At 42.5% G+C, this 24,062-nt stretch overlaps 1 protein-coding gene across 7 annotated transcripts in view; it reads left to right on the top strand.

Annotated features, from left to right (window-relative positions):
- FRMD4B (FERM domain containing 4B) overlaps positions 1–24,062 on the top strand; it is a 323,328-nt gene that overhangs the window by 160,998 nt on the left and 138,268 nt on the right. Inside the window, exon 1 of one of the 7 annotated variants that reach the window (XM_049640865.1) lies at positions 11,041–14,650. The exons of the other annotated variants lie outside the window; for them this stretch is intronic. Coding sequence (XP_049496822.1) covers positions 14,627–14,650 — 24 coding nt within the window. The 5' untranslated portion in view covers positions 11,041–14,626. Of the gene's footprint in view, positions 1–11,040; positions 14,651–24,062 lie in introns of those variants that run through there. 7 annotated transcript variants of the gene reach the window in all.

Genomic DNA, 24,062 nt, shown 5'->3' with positions numbered 1-24,062 from the left:
TACCCTTGAGTAATGTAGCCAGCAAATATTTTTACAGAAATGAGTTTGTCTCATTAAAATGTGATTAGATGCTTATTATCTGAGAGAGAAAAGGGCCTTGATAAAATAGGGAAATAGAATGAGCTGTAGTTAGCTGGACCCGGTAAAATCAAGGCTTCCTGACTTAGCAGCTGTGTGACCTTGAGCCAAGCTGCTTAATTGCTCTGAGCCTGTTTCTTTACCAATACAAAGATAAAATAATACTCACACTTACATGGTATGAAGCTTAAAAATAACATGGGTTGAAAAACTTGATCCTAAGCTTAATGTTATCATACTAGGAGTTATGAGTGCAAACTCTGACCAGGATGTAACTCCAAACACTTTTCATTTAATAGCTGTATGGCATGGGCAAATTATGGGACCTCTCTGTGCCTCATTTTCTCGTGTTTGAGATGAGGATGATAATAGGGCCTACCACCCGGGGTTGTTGAGGGGACAACACAAATAAATAGATTTCACTAGGGTGCCTGGCTCATGGTAAGCGTTTCAAAAGTGTTAGCTATGGTGGGGTGCCTGGGTGGCTCAGTCGGTTAAGCATCTGACTCTGGATCTCGGCTCAGGTTTGTGAGATCAAGCCCTCAGCTGGGCTCTGCACTGAGAGTGCAGATTCCGCTTGGGATTCTCTTTCTTCCTCTCCCTACTCGTGGGGTGGCTCTCTCTCTCTCTCTCTCTCTCTCCCCTCCTCAAAATAAATAAACTTTTTTTAAAAAGTGTTAGCTATGGCTATTTCTATTTAGTGAACATTTTCAGTGTCAGACATAGTGCTAAGCCCTTTATAGTTACCATTTCATTTAAGTCTCCTAACAGCGACATGTAATAGATATTACTGAACCCACCTGGCAAACGCGGGACCTGTTTAGAGCTGCTAAGTAACTTGTCCACAAGCAAAGATTGGAGCTCCGTTCTGTCTAAATACAAATCCCATTCACTCAGCCATCGTAGGGGATGGGCTTAGTTTGCAAACCATTCAGCCTCTTCCTTTGCCACCTTTGCCTGCCTGAAGTCCTAGGACTGCCGTAGTCTCCATTCTCCTCTGCCAAACCCTAGCGGCATAGCAGGGATTAATGACCTGGTTGAGCCTCAGTCGTGAATGGTCTCAATCCAGGCTCCAGAAGCAACTCAGATCACACCATTCTCTTATGTGAATCCCTCCTGTGACGTCCCAACTCAGAAAAGCCTAGGCTCACCATACCCACAAGGCTCCATGTGATCAGTGCCCCTTTCTCTAGGTTCCTGTACCCCCGCTGTCTGCAAACACACTCAGCTTCTGGTGTTCACTCCTCACACTTGTCCCCTAACTCTTCTCCAGTGACACTGGCCTCCCTGCTGTGGCTTAAGCCCACCAAATGCATTCCACCCTCAGAGCCTTTGCCCTTGGGGTTTTCTCTGCCTGGAAGGAACCTGGGGTTTTCTCTTTTCCTCCTCTCCACCCCAGACTAAGAGGCCACCCCTGACCTTTCTCTTATCCTGCTTTATTTTTCTTCCTAACCCTATTGCCACCTAATGTTAGAACTTTATTTAGACGCTCACTGGTGTCTGCCCAACCAGATACATTAGCTGAAGACGGGCAGGGACTTGGCTTTGTTGGCTGTAGTGTCCCCAGTGCCTGGAACCTAATCTACCCTTCGGAAATACTCGTTGACTAAATGAACAAAGGAATCTGCTTCAGACTTTAAGAAGCTCACTCTAGCCACTCTGCGGGGAGTGTCTAGGGATGGGTAAGACAATTACGAGGCTGTTTCTAATGTCCAGTGAGACCTGCTGGGGACCTGGGTAGGAGTGACGGCAGCCTGTGGTGTAGGGAGATACCAATAATTCGGAGGAGGGAAAAAGTAGCATTAGGGGAACTCTGTCCAAAAGGGATGTTTGCGGTCTATAAAGTTGAGGAAACTTCATGCAAGGAAAAAGCCGTGCAGGTAGAAATGTATTTGTGTGTGTATGTTTATTGCTTTTCCTTATTGAAAATAGCCCCCAGCCAACGTAAGTATTGTAGCTTGAGAATAAATTTGTTTGGGTTCTCTGACGTGTTCTCAGATGTGCCTGTGCTTCCAGTTCATTCAAAAAGCAGTGTTTGAGATCGGAGACTAGGCTATTTCCTCCAGGGCCTGTGAAAACGGACTCGCCCAAGGACCCTAGCTTGTGTGGCCGGCCAGCTTGCAAGTCCCGGTCTGTGCCCAGCCCAAGGTGGGGAAGTTGGCAGTTTCTGCAGCTCTTGTCAGCTCTGACTGTCAAGTGATCGCTGTTTCCTGTGCCCAGCCCTGTGGTTAGGTTCTGGAAGGTGCCCTGTGTTGCCTGACCAATGCTGACAGACACTTCAGACGTTGTGCTTTCTTTCTCTTTTTTTTTTTTTTTTTTTGGCCTGCTGTGGACGGCTCATCATTCTGACCCTGTCTCGTGTCATGCCCATCCATTGGAGTTACGGATAGAAGGAAGGACCCCCTGGATTTGCCTGGATTCTTGGGAGAAAAGAAAAAAACAACAACATTTTTTTTTCTGGTCTTCATTAGTGTTTAATTAAAAGCTTGCTTTTCCCTAGGTCTTTGGCCGTGTCCAGGCTTTTTAAAATTCTGCAAGCACAGACAATATAAAGAGAATTTGACCCTTTGAGTTACAAGAGCTGCTTATTGTGTCTAATTATCAACCTCAAATAACGACAGAATCATAAGCCCCAGCAAAAAAAGTAATACTAGGAATTTCCCAAATAATTCCTGAAGGAAAAGTGCATCTACCTTTAATAAATACTCTAATACCAGTTTTTAAATGAAATTAATGTTTAAGTTTGAAACAATCTGATCAGGGTATAAAGAGTCTTAACTCTCAACTCATATTTAAATTGATGGGCTTCTTTCTTCCTTAACTTTTTATATGTTAATATTTCAAGGTCTTGATGCCAAGTATTGGTCCAGCCAAGCTCATAAGACTTGGTTCTCAAATACCTTTTGGAAATGATATATTTTAGCGAATGTGTTTTTCCTTTAATAAACTTCAGAAGCCAACTCCCAGTTTCAAAATAACAATTTTTTTCTGAGATGTTAGTGCCAGAGTCTGAACAGTGGCCTTTATTCACGACCAAGTCGGATCAATTTAATTTTTTTTCAGACTCCTACGCTACATTAGGTAACAAATACAGCAAAACTTTGCCACACCTTTGTGCTGTATATTGTGTGTGTTTTAAGTAAATCAAATTTAATTATGGTCTTTCTATCCTTTTCTCTTTCCTCCTGACTTTTTTTTTTTGTATATTTTCTCTGAGCTAACTAGGTCATGTTTAAGCATATGAATAATTTATAATGTATATGTATATGCATGTGTGTGAGTACCAATATACAAATAAATGTATAAATACATGACTGTATCTGAAGTTTTTCCAGAAAGTAGAACCATGAACCAACATTTTCACCAAACATAACTTCTGCTTTTTTTCCCCCATCTTCAACATCACTTTTTTTTTTAGATTGATTTATTTATTTTGAGAGAGAGAGACAACCCGAGTCGGGGTGTGAACCTGTGAACCGCGAGATTATGACCTGAGCCAAATTCAGAGTCAGACGCTTAACCAGTCTCCCCGTTCAACATCACTTTTTAAGTTATGTTATGACCCTGAAGTAATTAGTCAGTGCCAATAATCTGGTTAGGTTCTGTAACAGATGGTCTTTTTTAGGAAGTTGCTGTCAATTTTGATGAAGTTTAGGAAATGAAAACCGATGAACAACCTCATCTGTTTCCAACAGTTTAAAGAGAAGAAACCAGACAACTGGTTCTGTGCTGAAGCTCCCATGTCACCTCCCAGCTCAGCTTAGCTCGCCTGCCTGTGAAATGGGGCCATTCCGTGGCTGCTGCATGGGGGGTACCGAGCATTTAAGTAGGGGGCAGTAGAACGAGTTGCTCACAAGGCGACACTTGCCCCCTCTCCTTCCCCAGCAACCACCCACCCTCTGCAAGACCAGGTAGGAGGTTCCAGGCCTGAGGAACGTGTGAAGAAAAAACACAGATGAAACAGGCAACAACAGTTCGATGTCTCTACACCGAAGCAGCTCCATTCATTATTTACAGATATTTAATGACATCTGTTCTGTTTTAATGGACCTTGTAATGAAATGAAAAGTGTTATCTACTTCCTTTGAGTGGTATGCACATATCCTTTGGGAGCTGAGGAGTTGGCATCATATGGATGTGAGCCTTAATCCAGTGCCTTATCCCTGACTGGCTGTACTGCCTAGGACAGGATGCCTAACCCCTTTGAGCCTCAGCTGCATCATCTACAAAATGGGGACAGAATATCTCAAAGTATTGTCATCAGGTTTAAGTGAAAGAATACCATTGGACTGCTCAGTTCAGGACTGGGAATGGGACAAGAATTCAGCAAATTATAGTTTACGAAAAAGACCCTGACTACTAATATAGGCAGAAAAGTCAAGGAAAAGTATCCTAGAAATAAGATGCTGTTTTCCTCCGTCATCTAAATGAACTTTCCTAAAATAAGGATTAGAGAGGCGATGGACATTTTGAAGCAGGAGAATTAAATCATAATTGACCTGGTAAATTGCTACAACCTTTTCAGAGGAAAGCTGAGTTATAGCCAATCAAAATATGAAGTATGTGACCTCTTTGACCAAACATATCCACTTTAGGAAGTCATCTTAAGGATATCTCACATAATGTTATCTGTGCAAGATTTTTGTTTGCACCATTTTGAAATAGCAACCCCTTGGAGATGTGAATAGGAGAACAGATGATAAAATGATTAACACTTCTGTACCATGGACTCCATGAGATCAGCAGGAAGAATGTAGAACTAGATATCACAGCCTACCCAAATTGTCAGTTATATAATTTTGAGTGAAAACAAAGACTAAAGACAGAACAGTATACAAGATGAGTGTGTGTGTGTGTGTGTGTGTGTGTGTGCACGCATGTGTGGAGAGAGTGAAACAGATACAGATATTATGCAAGAAATGTGTGTATGTATTCCTTTACATGGGAGAATAGGGTTGGAAATATATTAAAAACCATTATATAATGGAAATTATATAATGGAAATATATGATAAAGACCATTAAAATTTTTACCCCAGGGAAATGTAAGTGGATGAAGGGAGAGCTTTCTACTTGTTTTACATTCCTTATTCTTTTTTTTTTTTAATTGTTTAAAAACATTCATTTTTGAGAGTGAGAGAGACAGAGCATGGGGGGGCGGTGCAGAGAGAGAGGGAGACACAGAATCAGAAGCAGGGTCCAGACTCTGAGCTGTCAGCCCAGAGCCCGACGCGGGGCTCGAACTCACGGACTGCAAGATCATGACCTGAGCCGAAGTCGGACCCTCAACCGACTGAGCCACCCAGGCACCCCTACATTCATAATTCTGAATTTAAATTTTTTATAGCAAGGATATATGTAATTTTTTATAATCTGTAAAGCATCCTATTCCAAACAGTTGATCCAGGTTACTGTGAAGAGTGTTTCTGGGGAACAGGGATCTGTCCTATGTAATCCTGTGTCATTGCATCCAGTGTGTAGTATGTCTCCCCAAGTATTTGTCTTGTGTGTCCATTTAATAATGATTACTAATCATTACCGGAAGGATTACTATTGAGTAAAAAGTAATATTTCTCCTCATCTGAGTACCACAGATTTTTTTTTTATCATTAAAATAATATAAATCCAGGAACACCAGGGTGGCTCAGTTGGTTAAGTATCTGACTCTTGATCTTTGCTCAGGTCATGATCTTATGCTTCGTGAGATCAAGTCCCATGTTGGGCTTCACAATGACAGCATGAAGCCTGCCTGGGATTCTCTCTCTTTCCCTCTCTCTCTGCCCCTCCCCTGCTCGCTCTCTCTCTCTCTCTCTCTCTCTCTCTCTCTGTGTGTGTGTGTGTGTGTGCCTCTCTCAAAATAAGTAAATAAACTTAAAAAAAAATAAATAACATAACATAACATAACATAAATCCATTAATACAACTGTTATAGAAACGCATGGCCTAGGGGCACCTGGGTGGTTCAGTGGGTCTTGATTTCGGCTTAGGTCATGATCTCGTGGTTTGTGAGTTCGAGTCCCGCATCAGACTCTTTGCTGACAGTGTGGAGTCTGTTTGGGATTCTCTCTCTCCCTTTCTCTCTGTCCCTTCCCCTCTCTCTCTCTCTCTCTCTCTCTCTCTCTCTCTCAAAATAAATAAACTTTAAAAAATGAAATAAATTCATGGCCTAGAGTGAAGCTACTTTATCAGTGATATGTATTCACCAGATATTTTCTAAACCTAGAGTGGCATACATATTTACATTAATATAATTTTTTACAAAGGTGAGATCATCCTATTCATCTAATTTTGAAATGTATTTATTTACTGACATATTTAAGTTCTGATCTCTCATTATTTTCCATAACTGTGATATGGAATATCTATTCCATATTATATTCTATGATATGAATATACCATAATTAATTTCCCCAGTCTCCTATTACCAGGCATTTAGGTTGCTTCCAGTTTTTACTAAGTGCTAAAGTGAACATCTTTGTATGCAAAACATTTGTGGGAGAATTTCAGCAAAATAAATACCTTGTTTGGAAATAATTTGGATTTCCAAAAAGGTTGCACGAATTTATGCTGCTGTAGAATGAACAAGAATCCTTCTTTTCCATACCCTAGCCAACAACTTTTGATTTATACCACTCTCCTAGCCAAAAAATTTATATTGCAGACCTTTGTTTCATTTTATTTCATTTATTAGTGGAGCTGTCCCATTTTCAAACTTTCTTATGGGCCATAATGCTTGGAACACTGGAGTTGTTCTTGCCTGAGAACATCAGGAGAATCACATTCTGCATTTTATCACAGTATAAATTGGTTTGCATGTTTTCAGAGCCAGACTTGAGAGCAAATTTTAGTCTCATAGAAAATGTCATCTCAAAGTAGTATGGTATTCTCTTGTATAGTTAAAATAAGTTTATGTAGAGCATTGCTGGGTTAAAATCCAAGTATCCTAAAGATACATTTTCATTTTCCCTCTCTGTCATGCACTGCCATCTTGAGATTTAGAAATAGTGGGGAATAGTTCTTTCTATGTTTGCTATCCTGTTTGATTTCATACTGTGGTTTCCCCCTTTTACTATTTAGTGGATTTCAGCAATTTTGTTTTTTCTCTTCTATGAATGTTCTGTACTCCATTTAGATAAGCTGGAAAGGAATCACAAAGGCCTTTATTTATTTATTTTGTAACAAGGGATAAAGCTTGGGGCAGGAGAGCAAAACGGCACCCCATTTATTTTCTCTTTTTCATCTTAGATGCCCTAGGCCTTTGAGCTTATTTGGCCCTCTAAATCCATATTTATTAACTTAAATATAATTTTTCCAGAGTTGAACTGTCTCGATGAGATTTCATAGCCACAAGCGACCATGAAACTGTCTTTTGTCTCATTTTTGGGAGCCACCAGAACTGAGGACTTAGGTGGTGGAAACTGCTCGTCCCATTAATGTCGTGGCTGTTCGGAAGCTAGCGCCTTGAGGGTGATGATGGGTTGACCTGCAGACCCATTTGCGTATAGCCTTCCACCAGGGCCAACCTAACTCAGAGGTAAATTGGAATTGCCACAGGAAACCCTTCAACGAGGGCTTGCCTCATGTTTTAGCTATGCAGCACTCCCCATTGGCGTTCTGCCAGCTCCCCACTCTCTTTTGGAGGTGCCCACCATGCTTATGGCAAAAGGGCAGGTCCCCGTGCAGATTTCCTACCGTGGCTGCTAAGGAGGCTAGATCTTACTCTGTCTGCCTTCCAGTTCAACTAGAGGACAGGCCCAAGGCCTCAACCTGGCCCCCAGCACCTGTGCACTCCTGCTCTTGGAGTGGTGAGCTGGAGGAGCAAACATTTGGAAGTGAGAGCCACAAAGGCAGCAGTGGCCATGCAGCACAGACACGATGGTTGCATGACATGATACTGGCTGTGTTTGTTCCCTTATGGGTTCTCTTGTTCTCCATTCATTTTCTGAGCCTGCTTCCAAGAGCCAATTTTTCCCCCTTCTTCCATCCTAAGAGGCCTGATTTGGTCAGGAATCAATATCACCCTCCATGCAACTTGGGAATATTCTGGCTACTCCCTAAGCTAGTGCTTCCCAACTTTTTTTCATGTCATGGAGCACATATGATAATGTTGGTATGGCACCCAGGGTAAATGTTTATGAGGCTGCTCAAGGCTTAAGGTAACCAGTGCAGTCTCAGGAAGATATCAAAGACTTCTAGGGTCACGTCCAGAGGACCCAGGAGCTGACTCCAAGAATTGACCAAGATGCAACAGTTCAAACATCAGTAAAGACAATACTTTTAATGGTTTAAAACACATATAATGTATTTAAATGCAGTGTTTATAAATACTTAAAAAATTTTTTTAATGTTTATTCATTTTTGAGAGAGAGTCAGAGAGCATAACTGGGTGAGGGGCAGAGAGAGAGAGGGAGACACAGAACTTGAAGGAGGCTCCAGGCTCTGAGCTGTCAGCACAGAGCCCAATGCGGGGCTCGAACCCACGAACCGTGAGATCATGACCTGAGCTGAAGTCGGACGCTCAACTGACTGAGCCACCCAAGCACCCCAGTGTTTATAAATACTTAAAAAAATCATTTGGGCCACCATTGGAAGTGCCAAGTCATTATCTTGAAAACTGGTAAATAAAGGTAAAGAGTCAAGCATTTGCCCTATGTCTCCTGTAATGAATCCTGTCACTGGGTAACCTGTTAATAGATGAAGGGAAATTTCTTTTTTTTTTTAAGTTTATTTATTTATTTTGAGAAAGAGAGTGAGAGTAAGCAAGCATGGGGGAGGGAGAGGGGAAGAGAGAGAGGGAGAGAGAAAATCGCAAGCAGGTTCCATGCTGTCAGTGCAGAGTCCAAGGCAGGACTCGATCTCACAAACCATGAGATCATGATCTGTGCTGAGAACCAGAACCTGATGCTTAACCGACTGAGCCACCCAGGTGCCCTGAGGCGAAATTTCTCATTACTGAAATATTCTTGCTAATAAATAAAGGGTGACAAATAGAAGGTCACCATATTGCAATCCTTAATTCATTAAATGATGTAGCTATTGAGCTAACATCAAAAAAGAGAAGGCCCTCCTAATGGAGGAACACACTTGGTAACCTATGAGACAATCTTGCCAAAGATGATGCATCTGGAATCTGATTGAGTCTTCAGATTCAACCAACTTATGGGAAATACAGTGGATAGAGGACCATGTTAAATGACACCATACAGATATAATCAGCAAAACTCAGCTGGTGAAATGTACAGGATAAACAGCTCAGTTTCTTCAATAAATAAATTACAATGAGATAGAAGAGAGAAAGAAAGCAAGATGAGTGGAAGGGAAACCTATAGGTTAATAGAGATTCAGGAGAAGTATTGACAAATTGTAAAGTATGGACCTTTTCCAGGTCAAAATGGAAACAAACTTGAAAAAAACACATTAGCAAGACAACTGGAAAGTTGAGCACTAACTGGAAATCTGATGATACTAAGTAATATTGTCACTTTTTTTTTTAACATAATTGGGGTTATGCTTTTAAAAAGAGTCCTTATCTTTGGGCACCTGGGTGGCTCTGTCATTAAGCATCTGACTTCGACTCAGGTCATGATCTCGTAGTTCATGAGTTCAAGTCCCACATCAGGTGAGCTTGAGCCCCACTTCTTTCTCTCCCTCTCCCTCCCTCTCTCTCTCTCTGCCCCTCACTCATTTGCTCCCCTCTCTCTCTCAAAAAACAAAAGAGTCCTTATCTTATACATTGAAATATTTACAGATTAAAGTATTTGAATGCTTAGATTTGCTTCAGAGTAAAAGGACAGAAGGACAGAAAGTGGATGAGAGCATTAATGAAACAAGATCAGCCATGTGTTCATAAGTGTTGAAACTGGGTGAAGGATACATGAGGGTTCATTGCACAGGCTGTCACTTTCTGTAAGGGCTTGGAATTTTCCATCATAAAAAGTTTTGTTTCGTTTTAAAAGAAATGCAAAGGGAGAGGGGAAAAAGAAAAAACAAAAACAGAGTCTTCAGAAATACAGGAAGGAAACCTAGCAGCATGCCTGCGTACTAACCCCTGGACACATTGCTCATTGCCTGCAGTGGCCAAACAGAAAGGCTGTATAAGAATGTCAGCCCTGGGTTCAAATCCTGTTCTACACCCAACTGGGGGACTTTTAGTGCCAGATTCGCTAAGGCTCAATTTCTCGTTCGTAAGATAGAGATGAACTACTCCCCATTTCAGAGGGTTGTTGTTCGGATAAAAGAAGATAATCTGTAAAGCATGGGGCCTTGGACCTAGTACCAGTTAACACTCAGTAAATATGGGCTCTTGACTATTATTTTATTGCGTGTAGCATTTAAAATCAGAAAATTAGGCAAAAGTGAATACATGCACTTTTCAATGGATGTTGGAACATTTTTGATGATTTCTGAACTCCAAGGCCTTTTTTGGTTCCTTTTTCCAAACACGGGAATGAGATCAGATTTTGTAGTATTTATGTCCATCGCCTGAGAAACTGCATGAACCTTATGATGGCACCAAATCAGAAGTCCCTGAGCTGGTCCTGTGAAGCAGACAGAAAGGAAACCCTCACATTGCTTACCTTTCTTCCTCTGTCTTTTTCACCTCTGTTTTTCCATTTATGGTTAAGAAAGTGAGAGAATCTGCCTAGAACAAGAAACTTCCCTCTTTTTCTTCCTGGAGGGGAACATGAGTAATGGACTTTTCCATCAGGGTTGTTTTTCCTGGGCATGGTGTACCCCCTCCAGCTGCTAAAACATGTGATCCTGAAGGAGACCGTAAATAAACTTCAAATATTCCTTATCGGTCAGTGATGCTGTCCCAGTTTCTAATAAATTATGAAGCAGTTTTCTGTATTTGGTGCTCTTCCTTTTAATTTTAAGTTTATTTATTTATTTTGAGAGTGAGAGAAAGCACGAGTCAGGGAGGGGCAGAGAGAGGGAGAGAGAGAGAGAATCCCAAGCAGGCTCCACACTGTCAGCACAGAGCCTGACGCAGGGCTTGAACCCAAGAACCGTGAGATCATGACCTGAGCTGAAGCCAGATGTTTAACCAACTGAGACACCCCAGCACCCCGGTGCTCTTCCTTTTAAAACAGAAGTTCTATTTGGGACACCTGGGTGGCTCAGTCAGTTGAGTGTCCAACTCTTGATTTCAGCTCAGGTCATGATCCCAGGGTGGTAGGATCGAGGACCAAGATGGGCTTCCGAGCTGAGTGTGGAACCTGCTTGGGATTCTCTCTCTCTCTCTCTCTCTCTCTCTCTCTCTCTCTCTCTCTCTCTTTCTAAAATAAATAAAGAATTACAAGACAGCAGAACTTTAAATCAAGTATGGGCCATTTCTGAGCATGGGATCCTGGAGGGACTACACAGGTCACACACTCATTAGGCCAAGCGCCTAATAGACACCCAAAAACTAGTTATTGGAGTGAATGCAAATCTAAGAAAAGCCAGGCTCTAAAGAGCTCTGACATACAAACTGATAAAAGATTATGAACAGAAACCAGCCTGTGTGTGAAAGGGGTGCATAATTTCTCAACTGCAGGGTTGGCCGTGAGGTGAAAAAGAAGATGTCCACTCTGTTCTCCTTGCAAAACACCAACATAGGCTGTAAATCCCTTGAGGGTCTTGACTGGAGCGTTTTCATCCTGACTTCCCTCACAGGGCCCTGCACATATGTGGTGCTCAGTGAATATTTGAAATGAACTCAGCTGGTCCTGGGTGTGGAAGGAGAGAAGGATGAGGAGTTATAAAGGAAATACACCTTTCTTTAGTGCAAACCTCACTAAATTCAGGAGGAGGGGAGCTGGCCTTCAAGGTTGTCCTCTTAGTATATGGCAAATGGTTCAGAGCTAGACTCGGCCATCAGATTTTTAGAAAACCAGTACACTGTGGGTGTTGGGATCTTATGGTGCATTTGGCATTTCTCCGGTATATGAAATGCTCTGTAATGAGAGTGATCATTTTGTGATTAATGCAAAGCATTAATCCAGAACAAAAACACACTTCTCTGATCCCTCTAAGTGAGGAGTATGGGATAGAGTTGGTTGTTTTTGTTTTTTGTTTTTTTTTTTTCACTATTCCTGAATCACATGTTGATCCCAGGATAGGGGGGCATGAGGTTAATCTCACCCTAATCATTTAGATGATGCCCTCATAGAAGAGCAGGGATCTGTTATTAGAAAAAGGTGAATCAGACTCTGAATAGGCAAAACCAACAGACACTCGGACAGTCTCCTCGTTTTAATCCTCCCTCGTGTTCTCACGGCCATAACCTGACCTTGCCCCAGCCCTGTATTTGGGATGTGGGCTTTCACCTGACCCTCCAAGTTGGCCCGGCCTCCCGGTTTTAGCCCATCCTGTTGCCCCAACTCTGAAACTGGTTGTCCAAACTCTGATTTTCTTTCAACATGAAAAATCCCTTCGCGTACAGTCAGAAATGTCTCAATAGTTATCTCAGAAGGCTCTCCAACCCAGGGAGAAAAGTTGACGGTTATGGCGTTTCTACTGCTATATATACGCAAATAGAAGGTTCCCCAAAACATGAAGTAATTCTCCATTTGCCCAGTAAGAAGATTCAAAACACATGTTTGAGGCCAACTTGAATATATGCAAATTTAGGAATGCAGATTACATAGTGGAATATCTGCTTCTAATGTTTTAGATCATTTGTTCTATAAATTGATAATTTGAGTGATGGTTGTCTGATGCTGTCCCTCTTTTTGAAGTGGTTTTATTCAGCCTCCTCACCTGCACCTGTGTGTTGGTCCTGACACAGAAGCCCCTCCTGGACTCATCCTTGTAGGTCTCCTTGGAGTCACTCCTGCCGAAGGCATTTGAGCTACAGCATTTTTTTTTAAATCTCCATATATGGTATTTCATTGGGAAAACTATTGCATGACATTTTTTTCCTTCCCCCATCCATGGTCTTCCAGCCTAACCCCCCACAGCATGGCCTTTTAAAGTGAGGTATAAGTGATTCATTTATTCAATTTTTCTTTCTTTCTTTTTCTTTCTTCCTTCCTTCCTTCCTTCCTTCCTTCCTTCCCTCCTTCTTTCTTCCTTCCTTCCTTCTCTTTTTCTTTCTTTCTCTCTTTCTTTCTCTTTCTTTCTTTCTTTCTTTCTTTCTTTCTTTCCTTCTTTCTTTCTTTTCTTCTCATTTATTCTAACATCCAGGCCCTCCAATTGCGAAATCCCATGCCCACAAATAATTACTAAGTCTGTATTGAATTGTTTGCCATCTTTTCCACTGATTTCCTCAAGTGACCCGTATAAGCATCTAAATTTGGCACTGATTGAGATTGTTTCAGGCTATTGTGCCTTCTCAGACTGTATATTGTGGTTCAAAGTAAGCAGAGTCTTTGAAAGGACTTCAAGGTAAAATCACTTACTGCTCAGGGGTAAGATATCTTTTGGTAGAGGGAAGGGCGGAATATTTCCTCATTAAATACATGTGGTATATGCCTATCTGTCAGGCAAATTCTTTGTGTTCTGCATGCATCATGTCATTTAATTCCTCCAACACCTCTAATAAGACAGGGATTTTTATTTCCATTTTACTAAAGAGGAAATGGATTCTCAGAGAAGTCAGGTAGCTTTTCCAAGGACAAACAGCTACCAAAACCCAGGTTTGAGTCTAGAATTCATGTCATTAACCATACCACACACTTGCACAAAATTTCAGAAGGTTCTTTTTTGGGGGGATGGGAGGAGCATGGTACCATGTCAGAAGCTATTACTTAACTGTTCTAAAAATAATATATATATTTATTATTTTTCCTGGATTCTGTATATTTTTCTTTCCACCCCACTTTGGAGTGTAATGTACTGTGATTTTTTTCCCTGGCCATTGAGTTAGTTCAATAGTATTGAACAAATGTCTTTGTTAAATGCAAATAATAAAATAGATCTTTCTGTGAGATCCCAGTCATCCTGCCCAGATTTTTTGTTTGTGGCTGGCATCCCTGCCATTGACTGGTATTAAGATTGCCTCGTGGAATTCTGGGTTTCTTTCCAAGTATAAACGCTGGTGACATAAAATGGCTATGAGTACACAGTTTGAGTTCCATATTATTTCTATTTATAGCATTAAGTCACCTGCCTTGTGCAGAATGTGTACCGACTAAAGCACCAAAAGTGAAGTTTGGATTCTTAGATAGCATAGCCCACCTATGAATGATTATCCATCCCCGATCATGCATCATCCGTGATGTTTAGAGAACAGTAAACAACGTTCCTTCGTGTATTTTAAAGATGTAATGAAGAGAAACTTTAGGTAGCCAAAAGAAATAGAAGTTTTGGGGTTTTTTCCTCCCTGTTGCTCGCCTGACTCATGTTGAAAGGCTTTTGTTTCTAATCAAAGCAACAAACGGTAAGGTCATTTCCTTGCGATTATATGGCAGCGGAAGGCGTCAGGGTTTTTAGGTCCCTACTTCCACCAGCTTGTATTTGGAGAAAACCCACACACACACACACACACACACACACACACACACACGCCACAAGTGCTTAATACATGTGTCCTTTGTCCTGCACATTCTCTCCAGTCCCTTTAAATGAGCCGAGATCATGGTTCGGAGGTAAGAACAATTTCTCTTACAATATTCTGACAGTGTAATTGTGCTTTGTGAGCTCTTACTGGCATTTCTTAGGAAAATCTTGGGCAGATTTTAATATTATACAGCGGTGGAGTAATCTACGTACTAATGTTCTAGAATCTAACTTTCAGAAAAGGAAACTCCAAGAAAAGTTTATCTCCACTCTTTGCAAAAAAATTACTCCTTCCAAAGAAAATTGGAAATGCTCCAGTTTGATACCAAAGTGAAGATGGTCCAAACACCCATCTTTTGGAGGGTTTTCCTGTCATTGTTTTAAATGCTATCTCTGCTCCCTCAAAGGTCCTAAAAGGGACCTTTACTTTGTTTTTAGTTGGGATTTCTTGTTTTTACTTTGGAACTTTGGCAATTGTTGTTGAAGTGTGTCCTTCTACCTTACCGCTCCCCACCCCCCAACCCTTTTTCTTTTCTGTCTTACTTACTTTCTTTTTTTGTGGGTGTTAATTTTGAAGGCTTGAGCTCCTTTATGAATATGGAAAGGACAGGGAGACGGCAGGAACTATGTCAGTAAGCAGCACGAAAATGCTTTTGGATTTCCAGTTGTTAATCATGCCCTCGGCACAATGTGTTTGGAGCCTTCTCTATCTTTGTGAGCGCTTGGCAGCAAAGATTCTGTGGGGATCTAGAACTCATTAGTAGCCTTTCTAAAAGGACCTATTAATGTCTGTCCCTGTCTTGCCTGGAAAAAAGGAGCAGGAAAAGTGAATTTTGTCCCTGAGTCTAGTTAATGGTGAAGACTCTATGTGATCAGAATTGAGCAGCTCAAGGGAGTGACCTTGGTAATATCATTTTGGGGGATGGCTATCAATTAATTCATAAAACTGGCATGATTTGTCAGAGGAAGTTCTACATCCTAATTTCAGGGAGGCTGTTTTTTTTTTTCTTTCCTTCCTTGTAAGGTGGTGTTGATAAACTCATCGAGTTTAACTCTGAGTGTCCTTTTTTTTTTTTTTTTTTTTTTGCCCTGATAGGTAGATGTTGGATATGGAGGAGGGGAGGGAAATCTGGGTTGACTTTAGAAAACAAAGGAAATTGTCTCATCCAGGAGACTGCAAAACCCTTGGGTATAGAAGGAAGTCTGTGGAGGAAGTGGGTAGGATTGGGTACAGAAGAGAAACCTCAAGGAAATAAATACATCACAATAGGGACTGGGATAATACCCCCTTGCCATAATGTAACACCACATGTGGCCTGAGAAACAAATCAGTGCTCTCTAAATCAGCTCTATCTAAAGGTATCTAATGACCTGAAGGTCTAGAAGGGAATATAGTCTTATCCACAATGTAGTCCTTCGACCTGCTTTTCAGACTGGCATTATGGTGACACAGGGTCTCACATTAGATGGTCCAATTCTTTAGATTCAGGCCATAGAACTTCCCTAAACTCTCTTGCAATGCAGCCCCTTCAGAAATCAGAAACTATACTTCTTAGCAGAAGATCTAAAATATTCCCAGACATTCCAAATCCCAGTCCAAAGCATATTCTGTGTATTCCAATGTATCATTTATTCAGCCCTCCATTTGGAGCCTACAGGCTCCAAAGTGGTGGCTACTAGAAGGGAGGTCCTTACCCACAGATACTACACCCCCTGCCATGGGGCTCAATTACTTTTGGGAGAGCAGGGAATGGGTGGTGGACAATAAGATTGGTTGAGTAGAATTCTAAGGTACGTTTATGCCATTATTGGAGCCAGAAGAAACCTTGTAAGTCGCTTTGGCTGGTCCCTTCATTCTATCATTGACAAGATTAAAATTCAGAGTAGTGGGAGAATGTTCTGAAGATCTCACGTCCCATTAAGGGCAGGGCACAGCCTACAGTCTTCAGAGTTCTGATTCTGTATTCTGTCCACCACTGTGTTGTTTCTAGGAACAGCTGATTGCTTTGTCTAATTTCCAGCCTCTCTGAATTACATGCAACTGGGGTTATTTCTCGTGTATGCATTTCTGTCTTGGAGTACAAATGTGGACACTACATCCCAGATGAAGTTTTGCTTCTTATTCACTGCTACAACTGCTGGCAAAAACCAACAGGCAAGTGGGTGAAAGACCCCAAGAAAAGGAACCCGCTGTCCTGTCACTTTCACCACAAGCTGTAGTGCTAGGTAACAACATACTCAAACACTTTCTCCTTGCTTTGAAAATATTGTAGGAACCTAAAAATATTAGTGAGTTCTTAGTGAAGGCCTGTGTCAAGATCAGTTCAAGTAGGAGACCTTTGTTTGTCCCTGATATGGATTTCACGAAACTCCAATTAAGACTTTTTGGGGGGCAGGGGGAGGGTGCCTGGGTGGCTCAGTTGGTTAAGCCTGTAGCTCTTGACCTCAGCTGAGGTCTTGATCTCAGGGTCATGAGTTCAAGACCCGTGTTGGGCTCTACACTGGGCATGATGCCTACTTTAAAAAAAGGATAAAGACTTTTTTCTTTTGCTTGATGTTGGAAAACTGCAACGTTTTTTTAAGTTTATTTATTTATTTTGAGTGAAACAGTGATCAGGAGAGGGGCAGAGAGAGAGGGAGAGACTCCTCAAGCGGTCAGAGCGGAGCCCAATGTGGGGCTTGAACCCATGAAACCATGAGATCATGACCTGAGTCAAAAACAAAGCCAGACGCTCAACCTACTGAGCCACCCAGGCGCACCAAGAAAAACTGCAAACATTTTTGAATGAATAGCTTTTTAAACTAGAAAGATAAAGCTGAATATAGGCTAAAATATACATTAACATATGTTAATATAATCTGGCAAGGATAGGCAGACAGTTTATCGTTCCAATAAAAGCAAGTGGAAAAAAGCAAGATATTGGGCACATTCTGTTTATTTTAGATTTTTTTTTTCTTAAAGGAAGCCTTTGTAGATGGGGCTGTAAAGATAGGTTCACTTCTGTTCTCTTACACTGGTTTATTTTCTCTTTTGATTTTGTTTCCTTCTGTCCCTGGGAGTTACAATGAACAAGTCAGCAATATTTGTATTTATGTTCAAGATTTTACTTAATGCCACCTTTTCAATTTGATGTATTTATATTCAGGTTTTCGAGGCAGGAATGGAATTAGTGAGAAACTGACCCTCCGTAATAGAGAATCTTTTTCTGAAAAAACAGTGGGACGTAGCTGAACAGCACAGTGGACAGAGAGGGGCCTGGATTCCAGGTCTAACTCTGCCGCTTACTGATCTGCTCTGCGGCCTTAGGAGAGTTACTTCTTCCCATCCAGGCCTCCAGGTCCACATTTGTGGGTGTAGAAGTTAGACTAATGCTGAGGCTCCTTTCCACCTCTAATTATTTGTAGTTACTGCCCTGTCACCCAGAAAAATTGGAGCTCGGTCTGTCTGCTTACTCGCATCTCCCTCTCCCTCGTTCCTCTCTGTCCTCTCTCCTACTCCTCCACTCCCTTCTTTCTTCCTCTTCACTGATATTTTCCTTTTCACCTGGAAAGGAGGTCAGAGCTTGTGCTCCAATGACCCAGGTGCCTGTAAGAGCCAATGGCAGGAGATGAGGGAGGAACAGACTAAGGTTAGAGTTGGAAATGGTGAAATTACTGAACCTGGAATCAGACACTGAGATCCCCTCGAGAAAAAAATCAGAACCTTGCGAGTGGTGGATACAACTCTTGTACTGAGATGTAACGCTGCTCCTTGGATTCCAAATTCCTTAAAAGTCAACACATATCTCCCGGGTGTGTACTGCATCCATGATGGGCCAGGTGTGGGCTCACAAAGGTGAATAGATACATCCACTACACTTATGAAGCCTCAACCGGCAGGAGAGTGTGAACAGGAAATCTCCAATGACTCAGTAGCTCTTACAAGCTTCACTTGTATTTCATTTGCCACTCACTCTTGGGGAGTGTAAAAAGCTTTTGACAGGAGGGGTACCTGGGTGGCTCAATCAGTTAAGTGTCCAACTTCAGCTCAGTTCATGATCTCTCCGTTTGTGAGTTCAAGCCCTATGTCGGGCTCTGTGCAGACAGCTCAGAGCCTGAAGGCTGCCTCAGATTCTGTTTCTCTCTCTGTGTCCCTCCCCAACTCATGCTCACGCACACTCTCGAATATAAACATTTAAAAAAAAAAAAAGCTTTTGATGGGAAATGGATGTGAATAGCGGAATTTTGTCTGATTTTGAGGTCAAAGGGCTAAACTGACAAGGGTGTATTTAGGTAGAAATCAGACAATGTCGACTGCAACAGTGACACCTAACATACCTAGCGGCCCACTGGTAAAAGTTCTGTTTTTGATGGGCTCTGTCTAAATGACACCAGAGACAGAGGAAGTGGTAAGAGTGCGGTGTTCTGCACCTTAGCCTGTAAACCCTGCTTTGCCACTTAGGAGCTGACCCTCTGATGGGGATCGTTACAATTACCTTATAAGGTTGTTGAGATTAGAGCTAGCCTCTGGCACTGAAGCCACACCAATAAAGGGCAGTTAATATTAGCTAGTATATTATGATATATATTCTTATTATAGGTTCTTAATATATAATATATATTATAATGTATAATACATTTTATATATACATAATATAATATATTAACTTAATATTATTTGATAGTATTATTTTTCATGTAGCCCAAGTACAGGAAATAAAGTGTCATGAAAATAGACAGACAGCAGCAGAAGATAGGGTGTGCACAGTAATGAATGGTTAATTTTTTTCAGGGCCCTTTACGTTCACGGTAGCGTAAATATGAATCAGTTATTCATCACCCCACATTTGGATCTCTGCAATCTTGCCATTGTAAGGATGTTTACCAGCCTTCCATCGTTTTGGACACATGGGGCTTACCCGACCCTGTAGTCATTTGTCTGGATGTCACTGGGCACAAGTTCACGAATCAATAATTGCAATGTGTCCATTGCAGCCTTCGACCTTGACCTTCAGGTCAAGTTGCCCACCTTTTTTTTTTTTTTTTTTTTTTTTAATTTTTTTTTCAACGTTTTTTATTTATTTTTGGGACAGAGAGAGACAGAGCATGAACGGGCGAGGGGCAGAGAGAGAGGGAGACACAGAATCATCGGAAACAGGCTCCAGGCTCCGAGCCATCAGCCCAGAGCCTGACGCGGGGCTCGAACTCACGGACCGCGAGATCGTGACCTGGCTGAAGTCGGACGCTTAACCGACTGCGCCACCCAGGCGCCCCAAGTTGCCCACCTTTTAAAGGACCTGGTTCTAAATGACTTTAAGGATATGGACCCAATACAAATCTGATCAAAGTTATAGAAAGTCTTCCTGGCAAGATTCTCACCAACACATTTTGCTTATGTTGGGGGAAGGGACGATATTTTCAAGCCTCTCTAACCTCATTAATAGACCTGTGAGAGGTCTGTGGATTCCAGCTAAAGAACTGGAATAAACAGTGTGTCTTTCAGAGAAATGGTGAGAAACGAGTTGGCCTCTGTGTGATGCCCAAGAAACGAGTTTTTCTGGAACTTTGAGCACCTAACCTTGTTTTAGCCCCTACAAGTGTGGTGTCCTGGAATTGACACAGGCTCTGTAGAAGGGACTTAGAATCCAAGAGCGAGTCCTGACGCCTCCTCCTCCGCGGCTGTTGATTCTGCTCCTCTGGGGACAGGAGTCGTACCTTTAGCAACAACCAGGGTGTGGAGGAGGCTGGCTCCATCTTGGTACTTGGCCTTGTGTTGAGTTGAGAGTAAGGTCACTCTAGCGGAACCTGAAGGTAATTGCTCTGTTCACCAGTAGAACAGCCATCTGGCTTCAGGGATTCATCTGAAAATCAGATTTGGCAGTTCGATGTAGAGCAACTGAATGTTGTTTGCGGAAACCGTGCACATCCCCAAGCGCCCACCTCAAGCTGCAAGCACCCCTCTTTATTAGAACAAGTACTGAGCTCCTACACACCCACAAATCCTGCTTTGCATCCTTTTTCCTTCTTTTTAAAATAAACTACTCATCGGGGCGCCTTTGTGGCTCAGTTGGTTAAGCCACGGACTCTTCCTTGGTTTCGGCTCAGGTCATGATCTCACGGTTTGTGAGTTCGAGCCCCACATTGGGTTCTGTGCTGACAGCTCGGATCCTGCTTGGGATTCTCTCTCTCTCCCTCTCTGCTGAAAAGCAGAGTGCCTTTTCAGGGCGAATGCTACAAGCTAAGAAAGAGAGATTAAGAGGCGGATAGGGTCCCTGGAGAAAGACATCACAAACAAAGTACATCATTATTTAATCACAACTGTAAAAAGTACTACAAAGAGAAGTACAGAGAGCTAAAAGAAAAAGTAACACCGTATCAGTGACAGAGCCAGGAGCTATTCCAGACACGCTATATGCACCAGCTCATTTAAACCTCAGAGCAAGACACCACTATTGTATCCATCACGCAGATCAGGAAAGTGAGTAACAGAGAGATGAGGTCCTTTGCTCATGGCCCTGCCGTTAGCAAATTAGCTAAATTAGGATTTGAGCCTCAAGCAGTGTGAGTCCCGAGTCTTTAATGGTAACAACGACACAATGGCTTCTACTACGATAAAATGACTTTTAGTCTATGTTTTTAAGGATAAATGGGATTAGATGGGCACTTGCCACCCTCTCTTGTGCTTTGACGTGGGAAGAATATCACACAGAAGAAAAACTAGGAGAGAACCAGGTGGCCGGAGCCCAGAGAGGGAGGGAAGACTAAGCAGGAAGTGGGGCGGGGGGTGGGGGGAGGGTAGTAGGGGCAAGGCCAGGTGGACTGCCTAAGGGAGGGGAGCTTTCTTCTGACTGAATTCGATCAGTTCTGAAGTTAACCCCCCCCCCCCCCCCCCCCCCCCCCCCCCACCGCCAGAAAGACCCTCTCGGGAGCCTATAATGTAAAGAAATCCAGGGGAGTTCTCCTGAGCTGACTAGATTATTTCAGATCAGCTTACTCTTATGGATGGAAAACAACCTGCTTGAGGATGTTTATGTGTGTCAGCCACCTGTCCCATTGGTGTCTTTTCCAAGCCAAACATGTTTTCTGCCTTTCCTGGGGCCTGCAGAACTACAGTGTTCCATAAGGGTCCACACAGCCTCGTTGCCCCTGTGGCTGGTTCAATCATCATCATCATCATCATCATCATCATCATCATGGCTCACACTTTGTGGCTGACGCTGTGTTGGTCGCTTCCCGTGCATTCTGGTGTTTCAGCCTCAGATCCATGAGGTAGCCAGGTTCTGTTACTCTCCATACTTTTCAGTTAAAGAAACCGATTTACAGGGGCGAAACACGATTTACAAGGTCCGACCGGCAGAGTCAGGGCTTGCATCCAATGTCCAAGCCCACCCAGGCTTCACCCTACACCATGTTGCCTCCCTGAGCAGGGCACTTCTTATATTACAGATGTGAAAAACATCCAACGTTAATGATAGAACCGATTCTCACGCTTGGGTTTTACATTAAGTTTCATTGTCTAGGCCAAAAGTTAGATTTCATAGGGAAAAACAAAACAAAACTAAATAGAACACCATGGATCTTCCCCATGACCTGAAGCAGCCTGTAAACATGTTACAGATTTACTAGCCCAAGAGATACTTTACCAGCCCACCAGCACCTGAATTAGCAACACTGGCAAAAAAAACCAGAGAGATCTCAAGGGGGTGGGGCATCTGTATTTGGATACTAACCAGTAGGTGTTTGTAAGAGAGAAGTAAGAGGCAAAACAATAGTTTTAATAGGCATTGGGTGCAGACTGTGTGCCAAGCTCTGTGCTAAGTGCCTTACATGTATTCATTCATTTATTCCTCACAACTAACCTTATGAAGTTGGTCATATTCATATCTCCATTTAACAGATAAGAACCAGAGGACTTGTTTCTCTTTCTTCCGCTTTTGTCCCTCTCTGCCCTAATCTCATAGTAACCAGATTTTTCTTGTATAGGTGTCCCCAGATCATGTCTCCCCTATACCTAAAAGCCTCCAATAGCCTTCCCCTGCATTTATTCAACGTTTTTTATTTTATTTTTTTTTTTTTGGGGACAGAGAGAGACAGAGCATGAACGGGGTAGGGGCAGAGAGAGAGGGAGACACAGAATCGGAAACAGGCTCCAGGCTCCGAGCCATCAGCCCAGAGCCTGACGCGGGGCTCGAACTCACGGACCGCGAGATCGTGACCTGGCTGAAGCCGGACGCTTAACCGACTGCGCCACCCAGGCGCCCCCCCTGCATTTAAAATAAAGCCCGTGTTCCTTACTACAGCCCACAGTGAAGTAAATGACACAGCCCAGTGTTTTTCAGACTTCTGCATGTATCCGAGTGACCTGGAGGGCTTGCTAAAGCAGATGGCTGAGCGCCACTCTGCATTTCTAACAAGCTCTGGATGGTAGGGACCACACTTCGAGAACCACTGATGAACTCTGTGACCTTGTCTCCCCTGTCCTTTTCCTTTTGGTGGCCAAGCTCCAGCCACACTTGCTGCCATTTTTTTTTTTCTTAAACTGTTGAAGTCTCTGAGTCTCACCACTGAGAAGTGATGAGTCGTCACTCCCAAGGGAGTGAACCTTGGCTCTTCAGGGACAAAAAACAAAACAAACAAAAGAAAACCCCACAGACATTGCACTAGTTTGTGGCCCTCCAAAGCTCAACTCCACCCAACAGGAATACAATATATCTGTGTTATCAAAATTTCACGGAGAAGGAGAGCACTAGGGGGGAAAATGTCTAGGGAGGATCCTTAAGAGTGCAGTAGTGAAAAAAAAAGTTGTGCCATGTATCTTAAACAAGGCATACTCCTGCCACAGGGCATTAGCACTTATTTGGCCGTCTGTCTCGAACGTTCTTTTCCCAGATATTCCCAAGACTAACTCCTTATCATTCCCATCACAGATTAAGTGTCATTTCCTCAAGTAGCCCCTTCCTGCCAACGCTAACGTAGTAATTTTCCTGCATCACGTTATTCTGTGTTCTTATTTTCATGGTCCTCAGCGTGATCTGAAATCATCCTGTGGATTGGTTGGTTTCTTTGTTGGCTGTCTCCTCTACTAGTGAGCCTATAAGAAAGGAACTCCTTGGCTGTGTCCCTGCTGAATATCCCGAGTCTGTGATAAATTCTGGCACCCAATGACAGCGTGATAACTATTTGTGAATACCGGAATGGATGGTAATCACATACTGAATAAAATGGTCTCACTGAGATCTGAAGCCAGGCATTCAGACTTTAGACCTCCGGCCTAAGTTCTCCTGAAACCCGAGGGCTGTTGACTGAAAGTACCTCATGGGAAGGATGCAGTCAAAATTTACTGGGCCCCACAGATTACTCTGCTCAACCAGAGTTATCCAACAGGCAAGGGAAAGGAGCAAATTTTCCAAAGCTTTTTCCCAAATTACTTAATTCCAGTCCTATCACTTAATTTTCACACCAGGTTATCACAGGCAGGAAGAAAATGGGGGGGGGAGGGGAGCAGAAAATCCCATTCATTTG

The sequence above is a fragment of the Panthera uncia genome, chromosome A2 (genome assembly GCF_023721935.1).
Source record: "Panthera uncia isolate 11264 chromosome A2, Puncia_PCG_1.0, whole genome shotgun sequence".
Taxonomy (NCBI): domain Eukaryota; kingdom Metazoa; phylum Chordata; class Mammalia; order Carnivora; family Felidae; genus Panthera; species Panthera uncia.
This window is presented reverse-complemented; position numbering and strand designations above follow the sequence as displayed.